Below are 13,087 nucleotides of genomic sequence, written 5' to 3'. Positions count from 1 at the left end.
TATATTGATCCTGTAATAAAACTGGAGAAATGGGCTCCCAGAACTCAATGTAAATCTTTTTTTGTATTGAAAAAAATTATGCCACTTTCAGATTTAGGAGACTATCGCTTAGGCGTTCTTATCAATGACATTAATAATAAGCGAATAAACTTAACGTTAGCATCTCTCACACAGTTGCCGCTCAGGCTCGCAAAGAAAATACTTGCTTCCTAGATCAGACAACCAGTATGGTCAGCGACCTCTAAAATTTTGCGGCGTGAAAATTTGGAACATCCCCCCTCCAACTTGCTTTCACCTTACATTAAAGTGCTGAAGGAATTTCTCCTTTCTAGAAAGGTATCTTACTTGCCCTTGTTGCTTACACCGTTTTTTCACATGTGGTGCATAACAGTATTATCACGGCGCCTTTGGTAATCTTCTTTGTTGTTTTCCGATTTGTGACCTGAAGAAAAGTTTTTCGATTGTGCATGTCGTTGTTTTTTGTCGCAAGTTAAGTTTACCATTACTGCACAAACTTTTCTATCCTGTATATTTCATAGTTGCTCCGAATCGTGAAACCATAGTAGTAGTAGTACAAGACCTTTATTCGGCCATAATTTACAGGCCGAGCATATCGACCGCCTGGGCGACCAGAAGTCGCTGTTCTTCCTCCCCTTCAGCGCCAAGCCAGTCGAGCCAGGTGGTGATGGATAAAGAAGGTGGGGGGTAGGAACCCGACTGCTGAGCAGCCGGGCAATAGAAGAGGCAATGGGCAAGGTCCGCATAGATACAGGGGCAGTTGGGACAGGAAGGGTCTGATCGATAGCGATAGAGAAAGAGGCGAGACGGGGTGACAACTGCATTCATTTGGATGTGCCGAAGAAGGCGAGCCTCCGCCACCGTGAGCGATGGATGAGGGGGAGGAGGGTAAAGGCGTTTGTCTAGGCGGAGCTCGAGGTAGACCTCTTTTATGGTGCGGCGAAAGGTGAGTCTCCCACCGTCCTCCGAGGGCTTGGGCCAGGGAATCAACGGTGCCCGAAAAAGTGTGTCTCGGGCGAGCTGATGGGCCAGCTCATTGCCGTCAATCCCTGATTGCCCACGCACCCAGCGGAGGAAAACGATGGAAGGCTGCAATGCGGAGACCACTCGTTCGACCTCCTGTCGGAGAGAAGGGATTAGGGTGCGTTTCTGTATTTGGTGTATAGCGGCTTGTGAATGTGAATAGACTGTGTACTCTTGAAGAGAGGGAAGTAGAGCAAATGACTGAAGGGCATTGGCGAGGACCTCGAGGGACAGTGCATCCGGAGGGTGTAGATACGGCCCGTTGGTGTGGGTTTCAAGAGCGGGGAGGTGGTGATGGTACAGGACGTAGCCGCAGGAAGCTCGAGGAGCCACGAAGGAAGCATCCGTGTAGGCTACACCCTGGGTATCAAAGAGAGGGGAATGGTGCTGCGCGGCCGCATGACGACGGCCGGCGTGCAGGACGGGGGACATGTTGGTCGGGAAGGGGAGGATACGAAGATTGGGAGCGGGGGTGGGAATAGGAGAGGTAAACGGGGAGATTGGAATGGGCGAGATACCTGCTTGAGTCAGTAACCACTGACCTTGACGGGTAAGGGAAAAGCGGGCAAGCTGCGAGTAACGATGGAGACAGAGAAGAGAACGGAGAGAATGAAAGAGGCCTGTGGCAAAGATCTTAGCGGTAGAAGTAGTGATAGGGAGGTTGAGAGCTGCCTTGTAGAGGCCCACAAGGGCAGTCTCGAGAGTGTTAAGTTGAGTCTGATTGAAGGAAATGCAGGGTGCAAAGTACAAGACCTTGTTGAGGGCCAGCGCGTGGGCAACTCGGCACGCGTAAGCCTTGTGGAGACCTGAGCGCCGAGTGACCACGCGCCGCAGTAGGTGAGTTACGGAGTGGCAGGTGGTGACAGCGTGGTGGAGACCTTGCACGTTCTTGGCCGCATGCAAAGGAAAGCCAAGAACTTTGCACTGCTTGACGACAGGAATGGGAGAGCCAGAAAGGTGGAGAGAGACGAAGTGGTTGTGTGAGCGCTGGTATGAGGAATGGTTGAGAAGGAGAAGCTCGCAGTTTTCAGGAGCAGGAGAGAGGCCAGCGGTGGTGAGAAAGGAGTCAATGAGATCTAGGCCACGTTGCAGGGTGTCCTGTACGTGATCGGGAGAGCCCGACGAACGCCACAGAGTGATGTCATCGGCGTAAAATATATGATGCACGTCGGGAATTTCAGCTAGTTGGGAGGCGAGAGGGACCATAGTAAGATTGAAAAGGGTAGGAGAGAAAACAGCACCTTGAGGAGTGCCACGGGTGAGGTGGTGGGGGTCGGACAGATGGGTGTCTACTCGAAAGCGAGCCGCACGTTTAGAGAGAAATGAACGGATATAAGAGTACATGCGGGGGCCACAGTCTAGGGAGCCGAGTTGGGAAAGGATGTGGTGGTGGCAAACACTTTCGAAGGCCTTGCGAACATCGACGGTCACAAGTGCGTGAATTTGAGTGGGGGTAGGTGACAGAAAGGTGTGCTGGAGAATCAGAAACATGTCTTGTGCACAGACGCGGCGTATGAAGCCGATGAGAGAATGAGGAAAGAACTCCCTCGCCTCGAGAAAATTAGAGAGGCGAGTCAAGGCCATTCGCTCAAGGGTCTTACCAAAGCTTGATGTCAGGGAGATTGGGCGGAGGTTAGAGAGAGAGGGAGGTTTGCCCGGCTTTGGAATCATAGAAATGAGGGAGGAGGTCCAGGAGTTCGGCAGGCAGCCGCTGTTCCAGGACACATTGAAGGTTTGAAGGAGGAATTGTTTGGCGCAGTCAGGAAGGTTGCGAAGTGTGGTATATGTAATGGCGTCCTCACCGGGAGGCGAGCGTGTAGCATTAGCAGGCAGAGCCGATTCGAGCTCTCGGAGAGTAAAGGAGTGGTCCAGATCGGGGTTAGGTCCGCCCGAGTACATCGGGTAGGAGGGTTCCAGAGGGGGAGGGAGGTAGAGAGAGGCGAGCTGATCAAAAACATCAGCTATTGACGTGTATGCATTCAGAATTGAAAACTGAATTGCACTGACAGCTGTAACCCCTCGGCCTCTGCAGCCGGGGCTTGGGGGTTAAACCACCCGTATCGCATGTGGCAGGTGCTGATAGGTGCGGATAGTACCGGGCTGGTATGTGGGAAATGCGCTTTTTACCTGTGGGGGCCCAGAAATGACTGTGCGCGGACGTCGCCACCAGCGCCACATTTTTGAGAAACGAGTTATGAACAAGTAATGCTTTACAAGTATAATACAGAGGAAAAATAGACTGGAACGTAGGGGGCGCACCCTTTGGTGCCGTGGGTGATTATTAGTAGAGAGGTCGCCCTCAATTAGGTTGGAAAACAATGCGCCAAGTAGAAAACGTAAACAAAAGAGGTCCAGAGTGGTACTTGAATCATGCCGACGTCGTTGGTAGTGATCGTGGCGTCGAACTCTGGATGTACAACGTAGCGGCTGGCACGCATAGTCGCTCCCTGCTTTCTGGTCGTCGTATTAAAGTACACGGTTATTTCTTCAGTAGCCTGATCACTGAAAGCAAGAAGAGAACGGAAAGGCATTTCGATGCCTTGTTTTCTAGTATTACATAACATCTTTTTAAGGCTATTTCATAAATTTAAAACGTCACAGAGGAAATTCCAGAAAGGAACATATTATGGGCATGCAACTGTTAAAAATGCTTCCTGTTATATTTTTCCGCAATCAGTTCAGATTCAGCCGCAAGTCAGTGCCCTTCATGTATTGTCTACCTTTGTCCATGTGCGTTTCGTGCTGTTGGCCACCCAAGCTACTCAACCGACAAACTAGCCCACTTTGACAGTCTTACCAATTGAAAGAAACATGCGCGTAATGATTAGATACATTTTGCCTTTAACACATTGGCACGTCTTGTGCGATCATGAGAGAAGTCTAGCTTTCAGTGAAATCAGTAAATGATGAAGAAAGAGCATATAACCCTTTTATTAAAACGAATTCAAAACGCAGTCGAGCGCACTTACAACGGCCGCACTTATAATGAATGCTCTGTTATTACAGTCTGGGGCGGTGCTACCAGCAAACTGTCTGTTAGGGCAAAGGCACTGCAGCATAGTTACAACGACGTTAAACGCACTTCTCACAAGCATGGACAGCTAAGAGCGGCCCGGAGCCTCAGTGAGACCGCGCATAAAATAATGTCGTGGCCCAGAAAAGCAATAAAGAAGGCAGCTTTCAAGTCGCAGATCACCGCTGGCCAAGAAAGTGCCGACAGGCCGGAAGGCCTACAGGGTAAATTACTGCATGCGTGTGTGCTGGCTCGGGAGAATGCATTGAAGTGGCATCTATGGCGCTCGTTTCGTGATCAATCAATGGCAGTGATGTGGATGTTGAAATGCCAGTCACGTGGCATGTCATGCTTGCCCAACCGGTTACGAAGCATGAGTCGCCTTTTCAAACGGCTCTCCACCATCTTCGGTGGATAGCCCTTCCGGGAAGTTGCCTGTTCTAGCTTGGCCGCTGAGTGCGCCCAGGAGCGACAGATTACACAGATTAAAATCCATATGGTGAGAAGAATGTGGACTTGTCGCGACATGTCAGAGATTTTCCGGTCAATAATCAAGATGTAGCACTGCAATAGCGAACAAAGCAAATATTTTTGCACCGTTGGTGTGGGACAGTATGTCTTAACTGTGCAAAAATGTTATCATAACATATTTTGCATGTCACATAATTAATCAGGAGAAACACGAACGCATTGTTTTGGCAGTGATCTAAAACTTACGGATACGATAGGCAATGGGCAGCAGTTATGATAACGCGGGTTGTGATGATACTTCCACCGCAGTAGTGAGCGGCTTCCTCACTCAGAATTTCCAGATGGACCTAAAAATATGGAGAAGAGAGCATAATAACATTAGTGCAGTAGGGACCTCAGCGGTTGGGGATATCTCTGCTATAAATAAAGATCAATTTCTTCATCATTAAATGCTCTAGGCCTGAGAAGCGAGGACCCTATCACTCCCGCATATAGTTGCCCGGTGCTTCCTCCTTTAAGGCGAAAGCCTTTAATGGCTCATACTGTCGTCCGTTAACAAAGCGTGTCACACGCGTTTAACTCGGGAACTAAAAAAGATAGAAAACCAATGGCGGCTTCAGATAGAGGAGGAAAAAATCAACCCAGAAGCCAAGTTTGATGATTGTAGGTTAATTAGTTAAGTAATTTTAGGCAAAAGTCGGTTCAGAACCGCGCAACACGATTCATTCTATCTAATTATTCCTACCACTCAAGCATCTCAGCACTAAAAGCTCGAATCAACTTGCCCCCCCTAGCCTCGCGCCGTAAGATAGCACGTCTTAACCTTTTTCATAAATTTTTCCATTCTTTGCCTCTTGATAACCCCTACATAAAAAAAGCCCACCGCATCGCCCGGTTCAGCCATAGTAACGCAGTGTATCCCCTACAAGCCCATACTGTGACATTTCAGCAGTCATTTTGTCAGCGTACTGCACGAGACTGGAATGACCTGCCCACCGAAGTTGCCATTATCATCAACCCACTAGAATTCAAGCGGAGCGTCGCCAACCTTTTATCTTAACATTTTTTACCATTGTTTGCCAGATACCGTCCACTCCCTCATGTAATGTCTCAACCGAGACCTTTGAGGAAATAAATAAATAAATAAATAAATAAATAAATAAATAAATAAATAAATAAATAAATAAATAAATAAATTGAGTCGAAATAGCGCAGACGTAGATATAGCCACGGGAACGGTGCGACGTCGCATTCACCGAAAGTCATCATGGCATATGAAACACTGTCACAGAGTGGTCGGAAAAACGTCGCATTTGTGTCAAATTGGTTGGAGAAATGTGTTATTAAGCGTAGTTAACCCTTTAGATCCCCGAAAGATATACAATTTGGGTATCAATGTGGCCACGGGAACGATGTGACGTCACATCCACCGGAAGTAGTCACGGCATAGTGAAAATTTTCACAGAATGGTCGGAAAAAGTCGGATTTGGGTCAAATTAGATGGAGAAATGTGTAATTAAGCGTAGTTAACAATTGAGATCCTCAAATGAAGTACAATTTGGGTATCGATATATACCGTATTGTGCGTTTTTATCGCAAAGACTTTCAAATATTTTCCCTCCTCAACCGCTCGATCGTTTGCGGTGAAACTGCACACAGAGCTTGCGCAATACGGTAACTTCTGTATCGTAGTAAGTTTTACAACGGTACTTACTTAGTACTTACTTAGTTGTTTTGCAGTGCAAGTTGACGTGATGGGCATGTTGACGTGATGGGCATGATGAGCAATTCTAAAGGCAATAACTACAGGAGCTTTGGTAGATGAAGCAGCATGCTTACCGATATGCGCAGGTCATGAATCCTGCAGGCCAACTACCATGACTATACTCATCTCACTGACTGCCCAGAAAGCCTGTCAGCTTTTGTCGGTGCTGTAGTGCTGTACATTGCGGGGTTTGTTGTTCGGAAAGTTTGTTCAACGATGTCATGTGAACAGTGCATAGCAGCCCTATATTCGGATGAGCTGCCACCTTTAATTAGGCAAGAGAGCCGTGGTGGACTTATTTCACCGGCACAAGACGTTGTTTGTCTTTGTGAAGCAGTTGAAAAGGGGCTTCGACGGCTACAGGCAGAATATGATACTAATAAAATGGTGATGGCAAAATACACCTCATCCTTGAAGTCCTCGGAACGTCCACAGAAAAAGTACTTTCAGAAACTGGAGGACCACATCCTTGACCTTGACTCACTTGACAACCATATTTATAGTTTTTGCAATAAAATCGCTGAAGAATATGTGAAAGTGAGAATACATCACATGACAAAAGAACGAAACCGTGAACTGATCAAAAACAAAGTGAGACCACTTTTGTCGAGGGTGATTATTTTCAATCACCTGTAGGGTATTTGTCATGATGTTTTTGACTGCATATAAGATTTTTTGCGTAATATCTGCGCAGTTAAACTGTCTTCTGCAGATCTGTTGGCTGCTGGTTGATTGAAAATAAATGTCTAAAACTAGAACCGCACATGTGCATTCCTTCCGAAGTGCGAGCAGCTGCATCAGCAAAGCGAAAAGGCACGAGCGCGGCTGCACTAGGCTTTTCTCTATTAAATTTTGTGCACTTAAACTCGCTTTTACATGCCTAGTTGATGGAAACGAAACGTTTATAACTAGAATCACTCGTCTTCGTTTCTCCGCAAATGCAAGCAACTTCATCCGCAGCGCGGAAAAGCACGCGACGCAGCACTAAGCTTTTCTCCTTAATATCTGAGCTGGCAAACTGCCTTCTACATGCCAGTTTGCCGCTGTTTGACGAACAGTTGACGTTTACAACTAGAACCACTCGTTTGCGTTGCTTTGTAAGCGCGAAAAAGCGCGGCTGCGCTATGCTTTTCTCCTTAATATTTCTGTAGTTAAACTGCCTTCTTCACGCCAGTTGGCTGGTAGTTGATGGAAAATAAACATTTACAACTAGTGCCACACGTTTTCGTTGATTTCTGAATGCTAGGAACTTCATGAGTAGCGCGAAAAAGTAGAAGCACGGCTGCGCTCCGCTGCTTTGTGCCTCTGCAGGCTGCGCTATGCCTTTCTTATTAATAATTCTGCCGTCATCAAGGCAATTTGGTGCTGGTTGATGGGAAATAAGCGCATGCAACTAGAACCACTTGTTTTCGTTGCTTTCTGAATGAGCGCAACTTCATCAGCAGCGCGAAAAAGCAGAAGCGCGGCGCAGGCGCGGCTGCGCGCTTCGCTGCGTTTTGCCTCTGGTAAGATGGCCGCCACCCGTTCGGCGCGGCTTCACCCTTGCCCATAGGCACGTATAGGCGACTTCCACTCCAGCAAGTTTTATATATCCTCCTTGGGCTCAACTAAGTAAGTACCGTCGTAAAACTTGCTACGATACAAAAGTTACCATATTGCGCAAGCTCTGTGCGCAGTTTCACCGCAAACGAGCGAGCGGTTGAGGCGGGAAAATTTTTGAAAGTCTTTACGATAAAAACGCACAATACGGTACACGGGAACGGTGTGACGTCACATCCACCGGAAGTCGCCATGGCATAGTGTCCTCTGCTTTCGCCTCTGAATACTTTTTTTGTTCCGCCTAAACGTATGCACCACCATCTAGAAATTTCATTCCTTGCCGTTAACATAACGCACCATGCAGAACGTAAAGGTTGAAACTCTAAGAATCTCGCAGTATACAGCTTAGTCGAAATTTGCGTTTAAAAATTTTGCACAAAGAGCAAATGAGGAATATTGCACGTAATAGACGATATGCGAAATTGCTTGGTGGTCCGGCAACACCGCGCCCACAACTTCCGGTTTCCATCTTGATTCGGTCTAGCTCGTCGAGCTGGTGCATCGTTTGCTATGCGTGCATTCTTGATATCGGTATAGCTGTCATGAATCTTGCGTGCGAAATTTCAACCGGGAAGCTTCAGCTGCTGCGTTGTTTTCACTGCTGATCTTTTACCAAATGTAGGTACTTTCAGTAAGCGCCAACTTCCTCCTACCGCGTCCTGAGCTTCGCTTGAAGTCTGGCGTTGATGATAGCCAGAATCGGCATTGGGAAGTGTGTTGGCAAGTCGAACTCTGCGCCACTGTCATTTTAATTTGCGCATTAAAGCACCGGTTCAAGCATCACGCATTATCACGGCTGTTTCATTCCCAGGTGGACGCGATTTCATCTGGTGGGGTAGCGAGCGGTTATTTTGCGCTGAGTGCACAGATGTCTTGACAAACTTCTGTGACAGTGTGAACTTTCGTTCGCGCCGACGCCAGGAGCTTCGTGCATTGCCGTATATTCACACGGGACCCTCGACCAGCTGCGAAATGTGATTCCTTTACTGCAATGTACAATGCACATCCGCGGTTTTCAACGTCACCGTTTCAGAGCCCGGCGCCGGCTGGTTTTCGCCGCAATTCGTTGAAACCGCGTCTTGCTTAAGACAAAGTTGAAGCGAGTATTGCGATGTTGTCAGTCGATATTAACAAGAGTAAAGTGGGCACATATAATTCAAGATATTGTAAGCACAGATGCAGTTTTTATTTTTTTTTTCAGATAAGCACTGGGCTACCGCGGCGGCTTGATTAGAGAAAGAGCGTACAGCTGTAGGTGCCTGCTCGGACTCGATACGCTGGTCAAGCTGTGTATGCGGGGGTGAAATTCGCATGTTCGGTTGCCTCCGACACTTAATTCGCTTCCTCCCAAACCTACACAAATTTCTTTGTTGCGAAGCAAGCTGTTGCAGCTTGCCACAACGATAAAATCTGATGGCCTGAAGAGTTTTCAGTACAATGTTGCGCGTACTTTCTAGCTTGGAAATGCGTCCCGCCTTCAGAATAAAGTAGCTTTTTTTTTCAGACTTTCGCCGCCGGAGATATCGAATGTATAGGAATCCTCAAAAAATAAAGCATTCGCACCTCAGTTTTTATACGTAGGATGTATTGCCTCACAAAGACGCGTTAACGCGCATAATATATGCGGGCGCGATCACGTACGACATTATAAGAAAACAATGTGTGGGATCTTGCAACAAACCCATGGTCCAGAGAGATTGCTAGCCCTTCCAAAACTAATAGAACACGGGAAAAACTTAATTGAACGCGTAACAAAAGCAGTAATGTGCGTGTGGTTCTCCGAGTGCGCTTAGTACGCCATGGTATGTGTAATCGAGGTTTTTAGATGGAGCGCACTGAGTGCCCATTGCCGCGATTTACCTGCATATTAATGAACGTGCTTCTTCGCGACTGGAATACACGCTTGAGGAACACAGGCGCAGGCTCACTAAAAAAAATTACCTTCTCTATTATGTTGCTCAAGTATGCGTCTACATATATTCACGCCCAACCGGAGAGTTAATAAATGCACTAAATCTTCTTCTAATTTTGATCAGAGGCAACAAAGGATGTGGTCCGTATCTTAATGTAAACGCAAATCACCTAGAAAGCTTTGTGAAAAATCAGCGCTGTGCACTGAATGGCTTGCTGACACACGATACCTCACATGGCATTTGCTGTTACTAAAACGTTGGGACAGAGTAAAGAAAAAATAGAAAAGCGAAAAGCTGGAACGCACCTAGTTCTGGCACGCATCATAGTTTCTTTGCATAGTGGACAGCATAGCATAAGAGCGCATCGTCATTCCACTTTTCAAACGAAGCGCAGCCGTTTTAACCCAACGCAGGGCCGCGGTTTCGTTTTCTGTACCGTACCAACATGGAGGATTTAGTTCTCGGAGCGCCGAGAGATGGCGCTGCGCATTTCGCATATCGTCTATTCATGCCGCTTGGCGGACAGAAATGAAGAAGGTTACTGTCATCAGCTGTTTAATTATTGTCACTAAAAAATATAATTTTTAACCTATCCTGTATGCTTATTTTGGTATCCTAGAGGCGGTCGCATTCCTTGAGGACACAGTTTGGGAGAATTCTAGCAAGCGGCTGTTCCGTATGTTCGCCTTAAATTTTCGAACTCAACGCGCGTTTATTAAACTGATTATGCCAAAAACACACCTTTCATAGATATTTGATCTACATTGGAGAGTCTAAGGCTGATGTTTCTTGGATGGCTGGCTTATGGTCCTCATTAAGTGTTCCGCAAACGCATACTTATTTTTACCGTTTAGAACGCAACACTGACGTTTGTCGTTAAAGGTTTTTAAAATGTCTTGCTTAGTAGTCACTAATAAAATCCGCTATCTATTTATTTCGCACAAATAAAGAGATCATCAAAGAGTGACTTACTATCCAAGGCATTTCCGCCTTCTTGGCTTGCTCTCCGTGAATTATCCTGGATGAACCGAACGCATCCATTTTGCCGCAAACTGCAATGCATCGGAAAACATGCGACATATCACGCTCCTGACGCAGCTTTGTATACGCGCAGAGGTTTCGCATTTCTAGGATACGAGGGCCATTACAGTCGCGTTTTTTCTGTACACTTTTCAGACATGTGTATGCTTCCTACTATTGAATTGTGGCTGCGGATTCAGCGTTGTAATAAAAGTTTAGCTTGCTTAATGCTACATCAGATCAGGTACAAAATCTTGCAATCTTTAATATCTCAGAAAACGAAGTAGATCCTACGTAATATATCTGGAAATAAAAACTTCCATGTGCCGCCCTCAAAGGTGTTTATTAGTAATGAAAGACTGCTCTTTTAGCAGCTTAATAATTCGGCCACAAATACGCTCAAGTGATACCTGGCAAAGCGACTGACTCTTCGCCGGCTCTGTGAACTAGCGCGAGTACGCACAGTTCATTTTCTCGGTACTATTGATGCTAGTATTTGCTCATAGAATTTACATATTGTTGGAATTACAGGGCAGAATATGTCAGGGAGATTTGAGCATCATTTCAATTCTCATTTACCTTCGGTAAAAGTTCAATTTAAACGTCGGTTGCGTATGGAGAAGCCTACAAGTTTAAAAGTAAACAATAAGTCTCGTGAATCAAATCAGCTATTTGCAAATTCCCCTCGCTCGATTGTGGCTGCCGTTTACTATTGCCGTCGTACGCTCCTTCGGTGAAAGCGTCAAAGGGCATTTAAGCTGGTGTGTAAGCTTCTTCACAGGTATGGTACCGAAACCGTGAGGTTTTTGTGTTGCCTCTTCTTTCCCTTTACTCTTGTGACAAAATTTATAACAGGATTTTCCGAGAAAACAACCTAGGGACAGCTAGTCAAAATGGCGGTCCGAGCTCCGCTAATGAACCCAACTATCTCGCGCCGTGCGATGGCGGTGCGGTTGTCGCCGCTGCCGATCTTCTTCTTCTTCACAATCACTCCCGGCTGAAGGCGAAGATATCCGGAAGAGTCAGGGAGATAGCAACACACACGGCTCATAGTACGGCTTCAGGCGAGGAACATAAATAGCCTCGCGGTTACGTCGGCGTTGATGTGTCGCGGGTGTAACGGGGTCGACAGTGTGGTTGACACAGGAAAAGCGCTCTGCGACGCGCTAAGGTCCGTGGTACTTGGGTACAAGATTGGAAGAGAGGCCGGATGTGGTAGACTGCGCGCGAAGCCAGACGAGACAGCCGGGTAGAAAACTGTCAGCACTGTGTGTGGTGTCTAAGCCGAATTTTTGACGTCCTTGCTCGCCGCACGTTAACGACCAAAGAGCTGACGGCCCTCCTCGGCATGCTCGGAAGCCTCTGAAACGGTGGTACACTCAGACTCGTCAGGCCGGTAAGGAAGTACTGTGTCGAGTGGTGAGGGAGGTTCTCGCCCGCAGAGAAGAAAAAATGGTGACAGGCCGGTGGTGGTCTGCGTGGCGGTGCTGTAAGTGTTAGTGATGAAGGGCAGGATCCTGTTCCAGCCGGAATGGATGCAGGACGCGTACATCGACAGCATATCGCCCAATTAAACTGTTCTGTCAAACCATTTGTGGATAGTAATTTGTGGCAGTATCCTGAGTGATCTTACATTGTTTGAAAAGGGATTCCACGACCTCGGACAGAAAGACGCGCCCACGGTCGCTCAGCAGTTTCCGGGGTGCTCCGTGGCGAAGAATGAAGTGATGCAAGATGAAAGAGGCAACGTGTGGAGCCGTAGCAGCAGGCAGGGCCGCGGTTTCGGCCTGACGTGTGAGGTGGTCGACGGGTACAATAAACCAATGGTTGCCAGCAGGAGTGAACGCAAGGGTCAATCCCAACGCGGTCAAAAGGCCGGGAAGGCAAAGGAGAGGCTGCATCAGGCCGACTGAATGGTGAGGAGCGGGCTTGCGACGTTGACAGCCAGGCCAAGAGCGGACGTACTTACTGACCTAGGTTAACATGCGACGCCAAAAATAGCAAAGATGGAAACGTGTGTGCGTTTTAAAGGCGCCGGCATGAGCAGACTGCGTGTCACGGTGAAACAGGACGCAGAATGTGAACAGCAAATGGGCAGGGATGACAAGCAACCACTACCGGCTTGTGGAGACGTAGTTGCGGTGGTACAGTAGACCATCACGAATGGTGAAGTGAGCAGCCTGGCGGCGTAGGGCACTGGGCACGGGTGGTGCTGAAGGATTGGAGAGAAAACGTACAAGAGAAGATATCCAGGCGTCCTGCTGT

At 47.4% G+C, this 13,087-nt stretch overlaps 2 protein-coding genes across 2 annotated transcripts; both read right to left on the bottom strand.

Moving 5' to 3' along the window:
- Positions 1 to 571: 571 nt before the first annotated feature.
- Positions 572 to 2,712, bottom strand: LOC149327091 (uncharacterized). The gene has a single exon (XM_089563547.1). The coding sequence runs from the start codon at positions 2,710 to 2,712 to the stop codon at positions 598 to 600; it is 2,115 nt and encodes a 704-aa protein (XP_089419673.1). The 3' UTR covers positions 572 to 597.
- A 632-nt stretch (positions 2,713 to 3,344) lies between these two features.
- Positions 3,345 to 10,843, bottom strand: LOC149327090 (trypsin Blo t 3-like). The gene is made up of 3 exons (XM_089564782.1): positions 10,775 to 10,843; positions 4,772 to 4,872; positions 3,345 to 3,543 (listed from the first exon to the last, which is right to left on the bottom strand). The coding sequence occupies exons 1-3, from the start codon at positions 10,841 to 10,843 to the stop codon at positions 3,345 to 3,347; spliced, it is 369 nt and encodes a 122-aa protein (XP_089420908.1).
- Positions 10,844 to 13,087: the final 2,244 nt, after the last annotated feature.

The sequence above is a fragment of the Amblyomma mixtum genome, chromosome 10, assembly GCF_055824585.1.
Source record: "Amblyomma mixtum isolate Tamu chromosome 10, ASM5582458v1, whole genome shotgun sequence".
In the NCBI taxonomy this organism is placed as follows: domain Eukaryota; kingdom Metazoa; phylum Arthropoda; class Arachnida; order Ixodida; family Ixodidae; genus Amblyomma; species Amblyomma mixtum.
The sequence above is the reverse complement of the archived record's forward strand: the minus strand, read 5'-3'. Positions and strand labels throughout refer to the sequence as shown.

What these genes read in the sequence shown, in the direction of transcription:
- LOC149327091 (XM_089563547.1), bottom strand. Translation starts at nt 2,712, where the DNA reads ATGATTCCAAAGCCGGGCAAACCTCCCTCTCTCTCTAACCTCCGCCCA.
- LOC149327090 (XM_089564782.1), bottom strand. Translation starts at nt 10,843, where the DNA reads ATGGATGCGTTCGGTTCATCCAGGATAATTCACGGAGAGCAAGCCAAG. An exon ending in AGGCGGAAATGCCTTGGATA is followed by an intron (nt 4,873 to 10,774) that starts GTAAGTCACTCT and finishes CCATATTTTTAG; the next exon opens with GTCCATCTGGAAATTCTGAG. An exon ending in GCCCATTGCCTATCGTATCC is followed by an intron (nt 3,544 to 4,771) that starts GTAAGTTTTAGA and finishes TCTTGCTTTCAG; the next exon opens with TGATCAGGCTACTGAAGAAA.